The 6,813-nt window shown below is 40.4% G+C and overlaps 1 protein-coding gene across 1 annotated transcript in view; it reads right to left on the minus strand.

Moving 5' to 3' along the window:
* LOC103397174 (MLX-interacting protein-like) overlaps nt 1-5,490 on the minus strand; it is a 25,283-nt gene extending 19,793 nt beyond the window's left edge. The window contains 6 exon segments of the mRNA XM_025052831.1: nt 901-1,141; nt 1,399-1,440; nt 1,537-1,626; nt 1,760-1,842; nt 1,932-2,038; nt 5,180-5,490. Of these exon segments, the coding sequence (XP_024908599.1) occupies nt 901-1,141; nt 1,399-1,440; nt 1,537-1,626; nt 1,760-1,842; nt 1,932-2,038; nt 5,180-5,481 (865 nt within the window). The 5' untranslated portion in view covers nt 5,482-5,490.
* Between the last annotated feature and the right edge of the window lie 1,323 nt (nt 5,491-6,813).

Consider the following 6,813-nt stretch of genomic DNA (forward strand, 5'->3'; position numbering starts at 1 on the left):
TCTGAAAAAACCTGGCGCTGACCCCACCAACTTCAATAACCTACGTCCAATCTCTAATCTGCCTTTCATCTCTAAAATCCTTGAGAAACCTGTTGCAACTCAACGCAACACCCATCTCTCCAACAATAACCTCTATGAACAACTTCCAATCTGGCCTCCGCTCCCTCCATAGTACAGAAACTGCCCTCATTAAAATCACCAATGATCTCCTCGTGACAGCTGATTTTGGTTTATTTCCATACTCATCCTCCTTGACCTAACTGCAGCTTTTGACACCATTTGTCATTCCACCCTCCTCAATAGACTCTCTGCCCTTGGTATCACTCAGACTCCTCTAAACTGGCTTAAAATCATACCTGTCATGCTGCACTCAGTCCAGCTAAAAACCTTCACATCCCAGACCTCCTCTGTCACTTCAGGTGTGCCCCAGGGGTCTGTCCTGGGTCCCCTTCTCTTCATCATCTATCTTCTCTCCCTTGGTAATAACTTCCACAAACACTCCATAAACTTACACTGCTACGCCGATGACACCCAGCTCTACCAAGCCAGCAAACCCGACTCCAACCTCCCGTCCCCTTCCCTTTTAGACTGCTTGACTGAAATAAAATCCTGGTTCACCTCAAATTTTCTTAAACTAAACAGTAACAAAACTGAGGTTCTCCTCATTGGTACCAAATCAACATTATACAAAACCAACAGTTTCTCTATTGATATCGACAATTGCACAATTTCCCCCTCCCCACGTCCGATATTCCACTGTTGTATTTTAACTTGTTCTTAATGTTTTATTGTTTTTTAATGTTGTGTTGTTATCTTTGTATTCACTGTAAGGTGTCCTTGGGTGACAGAAAGGTGCAGATGAAATAAAATGTAATATTATTATTATTATTATTATCTCACCAATCTCCCTGGGGTTGGGCCAAGCCATGGGTTGGTGTGAGGCCAGTGTGGAGAACAGCGTGTCTGAAAACTCCGACATGAGAACATCCATGTCAAAAAGGTTATCCATCTCCATGGGTGTTGGAGTCTCAGCATACTTGCGAGGAACCCAACGTAGAGCGGTGTCGTCATCCTGATTAAAGGAGACATGAAGCATGTCTGGAGAGACTTCCCCAAACAGCAACAACTGCTCCTGTTTTCCCTTCAGGTGTTCAACATACAAGCACCAAGCAAAGAAGCAAAAATATGCACAAGCGCACGCACGCATACACACATTCATGCAAAAATTGTGCGTTAGTAAAGTTAGGGTGGGATGTCAGTCAAAGAACTCTGTGGCTTAACACTTAAACGTCAAATGTGCAGGTGTCTTGGTTCGTGGTTAATTACATTAGCCAATGGTGATGTTCATCTGACACCAACAACACTTTAAATGGCTGAGCATGATGCAGATGGTCCTACCTTTAGCAAACTGGAGAGGTCATCGTCCTTGTGCTTGTGCAACTGTAAAATAGTAAAAATGTTTTAATGTTATAGAAAGTCTTTAGGCAAATGGATCAAGGAAAAGCAAGACGTTTTAGTCAATAAAGAATTCTCTACCCTTTTCTTAAAGTATGTTCTCCATTTATGATATTCTCTGATCACAATTTCAATTCTTCTTTTCCAGCATTTTTCCTCTGTGACGATGCCCTTCAGGGGAAAAAGGAAGAACGTAAATTAACCACATTTACTTTATTATCACGAACACAGCATAAAATGACAATGAGGAAGTTTGTTCGGACACAAAAATCATTCATGTTTTTTTTTTTTTTTTCATTTCGACCTCAGGCCGATGGACATCCAAGTCTGTGTTTCCATCGAGGGGAGTCACAAAGTGACAGACAGGATTCTTCCTTCTCTCCACGTCTGCGGTAGTAGGAGAAAACAAGACACCAGTTCACTAAGTTCTAATATCTATACTAAAATCTATACAGTTTAAAGCTTGGTGCTCTTACACTGCATGTACCAGGCCCTCCATATGGCGTTGTTCAGGCGGATTTTGTCTCTCCAAAGCAGCTTCAGACCCTTAAAGTTTTTCCACTTGGGAGAAACCAGTTCACCACTGAAAAGACAAAACCAAATTAAAATGAAAACAGAGGAAAATATTACATATAATTCAAGAACCTTTGTTAGAAGAGGATTGACCAAGAGAAATCTTGACAACGTCTTAATTCCTATAAGTTTGACTCTATTCATTGGTGTGACCAATAATTTAATAATTCAAAATATTAAAAAAGATAATAAAATAAGTTTTGCATAGAGAATAATATCCAGATATATAGCGTATATCAAGATCTCCTAGAAAAATGTTTTAAGATATCATTTTTTAATATAAAAATGTTATAATACCATAAGATCACCTGAGCTTTACCCACAACAATCCTCTACACCTATCAGGAGAATGAGGTCACTCTGACCAGCATGTGTACCATTTGGATATTGTGCATACAAATAAGAAGTAGTCTTTCAAGGTCAAGTTGCAGTTAGAATTACACAGTAGTTGAAAATAGAGCCATGGTGTGGAAACAACTTAGAAGGGTTTTCTCACACAACAACACAAGAGTCAAAATAGAAACACTGAACATCTGTTCATACTTTCATGAAACCAACCCTAAGCCAGGACTTTTGGTATTTATTTTAATGTCGCTGTACTGGAAAAATAAAATTAACTTCTGGTTAAAAAAATTTGTCAAGTGACAGATGACATGGCTGAGGTCTGTTGACCACAGTCCAACAGGCTGAGCTGACAGTTTGACTCTGCACACTTCCTGATCTGTCCTTTTTACAGCCTCTGCTTCCTGCCAAAGCATTCCTATTATTTCCACTGTCATGAGTTATGTGAGCTTTCTTTTAGTGCATGTACAGTATGAACAGACGAAGCTGTTCTAGTTAGCAGCTCAGAGGGCAGAGTAAGTCTTAAGAGAGGTTGGACTAATCCCAATGTTACGCTGTGAGTGACGACTCTCGTGAACTCAAACACCGCTCACTTCTGCTTTTAGGATAAGTGACAACAGTAGAACAGTAACAGTTCCAGTGCTTTCTTGCTCTATTTATAGTCTTTCCACACATCTGAGTCATGCCATTTATGCAGTCTGAGGAAATCCTCGCAGCAGCTGGCTCGCCATTAACACCGTGATGGTAAACATAGGCAACATGAGCCGAGCATTTCTGTCACAACCTACTGTAACTCTTTATTTTAGTATTCAGCATTTGAACATCAAGGGATCTAAAACCCACCTACAGCCCACACAAAATAAAACATGTTTCTGAATTGATTAATTAATGGAATTCAACCTACGACTTACATATATTTTTGTTTGCTTAGACAAACGTGCACCTTCAGCAATAGACTCATTCCATCAAGGGCGAGAGACAACAGAAGCTACGACTCCACCCTGGCCTAAAAAGTCTGACTACACTCAACAAACACAAATTTCTTGCTACAACTGCCTCCATCTCTGCCAGCTGTAGTTTTACACCAACCATCTCCATCTCCTCTTTTGACAATGCTCACAAATCGTATCTGTGGTCTTTTCCTCCTGCTTGGCAGCTTCATCTCTGACATTCTTGGTCTAAAATATCTACCATCCTTCCTCAGCACAAGTCCAAACCTGCCCACTTTTCTTCGTTACTATCCAATATCATTTGTGCATTGCTAAATAATAATGACTTCAAAGCTTGCAGAAAATTGGTTGCTCTGTACAAATAAATACATTACAATGTTATAAGTTGTGAAAAGGCTGTAAGTGCTGTGTCTGTGCAATTATAAAGTATTTGCAGACTTCTGCTTAAGACCTATTGCAATGAAGATGGACTGCAGCATTGTCTTCAGTCTGTGTGTGACTGTGTGTAGAGGAAATGTGAAACCCAGATGACTTGAACCACCTACCCTTAAACCACCTCAAAATGTAGGTCTTATCATTTTTGCCACAGAGACATGTCAAATATCTATAAATCCTTACAAATCAGGCTTCACCACAGAGCAGCTGATAAAGAACCAGCGGTGTTAGCTACTATACAGAATTAGCTAACTGACAACTCTGAGGCTGTGCCGACTGTGTACTGTCAACAAAGAGGCCTATTATTATGTCCTAACATAATGAACATCTGTGAGACATAACTAATGATTTGCAAGTGACACTTCTTAGAGTCAGTCATTCTCATGGACACCTCTTTAAGTACAGTAGTTGATTTTGTAGCAGTAGTTGAGCTGGTTCTTCACACTCCTTGCATCTTTGGTATTTGAATATACTGTATTTTATTGGACAAAATGTACACATTTACAGTACAATATAGAAAATATTCACAAATCTACATACAGTATGTAAGATTTTTTATTAAAAATAATAAGTGGGACACATGATGACTACTGTGACATGGTACTGAGTAAATTGTTCAAGGGTAAGGCGATATTCCCTGGGGATTGTTGAGACCTGTTAGTTTAGTTAAGTAGAATTGTTTTATTGACTTAGAAATTTTACTCCTCTCTTTTAACAGCTTCTTTCAAAATGTAGAGTGATTATTTTCTTCAGAAATTCCTAATGCCAATGTTGTTTTTTTTTGTCAGTTTAGGAAATGTAACAAAAAACTGGAAACCAGAGGTCACATTTATGGGCAGGGTTTAAAAGATATAGAAATGTACCGGCTGAGGAAGTTCTCTTGTCAAAACAGAAATATTTCCACAGAGTAAGAAATTGTTTTCACAAATCTTCTCATAAAATGACCAGAACGCTCCATTGGCACAAATGAATACATTTTCACATCAAAGTTAAATTTTTCCATGACAGTTTCTAATGAACTCCCACCTACGGGGTCAAAAGTCATGCATATACAGTATCAGCTCCTGCTCTTGGCACTGACAGACTTCTCTTTGCACCTGAAATCTTTTCACAACACTTACTGCAGATTTGATAGACATAAATACATTGCCCTTTAGCTGTTGCAGAGTTGAAAGTCTGATCGCTTCCTACACCATGTGATTATTTTTTTAAAACCTATTTTTAGTCAATTGAACGTTAATTCGCTTGGCAACCCCTGAAAAAAGGTAAAGGCGAAAGGAAAAGAAGAAGATTTTTAGTCAATCAGGAAGTATCATGTAAACCTCATGAGTATAGTCTCACACAGGAAAAGAAGGGCACAGATATGATGTCAGTGGGTGAGAGGACCCCACCTATGACAGACTGTAGTTAAAATCACAGCTCACCTGTACGCCAGAGTCATGCACTCGAACAGTTTTATGAGTGAAGCGTCAATGGAGAACTGGGACGTGCTCGCTTTACCGAAGTGATAAGTTTGACAGGTCTGTTTGTTGACTGTGTCGAAGTCGTAGTTCTTCTTCGGCGGGAGTTCACAGTGAGGCGAGGACACCATGAAGTGTCCACTGTGGATGATTCGAGACTCCCACGCATCTGCCTTCCTCAGCCCCACGTTACACTCCTCCGTGTCCGAGTCATCGTCCGGCTTCGTGATCGTCGAAGGGCGACGATATGTCTGCTGTAATGACATCTCTCTGCTGCAGTGTCAGTGGTTACCTACTCTCCAAACAAATAGCTAACGTTAGCTAGCCACCTAAGACAATAAAACCCTGACCGATCATGGACTCCGATAGCGACATTGTCGATTGCCGCATAAGGTCTGTCAACTTCGTGAAGAAGAGTCCAACTGTATTTCACCCATTATGTAGTTGGCTGTTGGAAAGTCGTTCCCCAAAAAAACATGTTGTATAACTTGGAGTTGACGTAGTTCAGTGCCAGCAGACACCAGCTGACTGTTCCCTACTCAGAGACCAAGCAGGAAGTTCCTGTGTGTACGCGCCGCTGATTGGTCAGGGTCACAGCGACACCCTCTAATATACGAGATAACGAATCTTGAACGAATAATTTCATTCGTTTTACAGCAGGTGGCGCTTTTGCCTTACTGTGGACGTTGTAAAGAAGGCTGCGGTTCTCCGACACTAAATACTGAAGGCAACATGGTTTGCTTCCGCTGACAAAGTCTACAAAGTACACAAAATGCCATAAGGAATTAAAACCATGTGAAAAGCTAAGAAATAAAAACACACCACAATGTGAAGATGAATGAGAGCAAAAGAGACCCGAGCTCTCTGTCACGTGACAAATGAAACGAATCTGCGAGAACGAAGCGAAAGATTAGTTCACAGAGAATGATTCGTTGATAGTGGTTAGTTCATAGCGAAAGATTAGTTCACGGCAAAGGATTAGTTCGCAGAGAGTGATTTGTTCGCAGTGAGTGATTACTTCGCAGTGAGTGACTTGTGAGTGATTCGTGAGTTCAATATGAACAAATATTTCATATGACTCGGGAGTCACGAGTCATATGAAAGATTCGTTCATTTTGAACGAATCACTCCCGAACGACACATCACTAATTAGTTCACAGCGAAAGATTAGTTTACAGTGAAAGATTAGTTCGCAGAGTGATTTGTTCGCAGTGAAAGATTAGTTCACAGTGAAAGCTTAGTTCGCAGTGAGTGATTTGTGAGTTCAATATGAACAAATCTTTCATATGACTCGGGAGTCACGGGTGTTGTGGCCCTCTGCCACCCCGGATTCGCTGATCGATCTCAAACGGTATTAACTAAGAACTTTCATAAAGTACAAAGAAAAGACAAAAGTCGTTGCTCAAGTTCGCCTGTGCACAGGGAGGATCCAACGGAGAGTCAGAAGACTAACTGCTGAATTCTGCCCCTTCACAAGATCAGGCTCTTTTTATTAGCAGACCCTTGCCCAAAATACACAGATGTTGCACGTCAGATTGACATCCTGTTTGTTATCATATTTGATAAACGATCTTATTGTTCTTTGTTTTCCACACTCA

This window comes from Cynoglossus semilaevis, chromosome W, assembly GCF_000523025.1.
Source record: "Cynoglossus semilaevis isolate Cse_v1.0 chromosome W, Cse_v1.0, whole genome shotgun sequence".
Lineage (NCBI taxonomy): Eukaryota > Metazoa > Chordata > Actinopteri > Pleuronectiformes > Cynoglossidae > Cynoglossus > Cynoglossus semilaevis.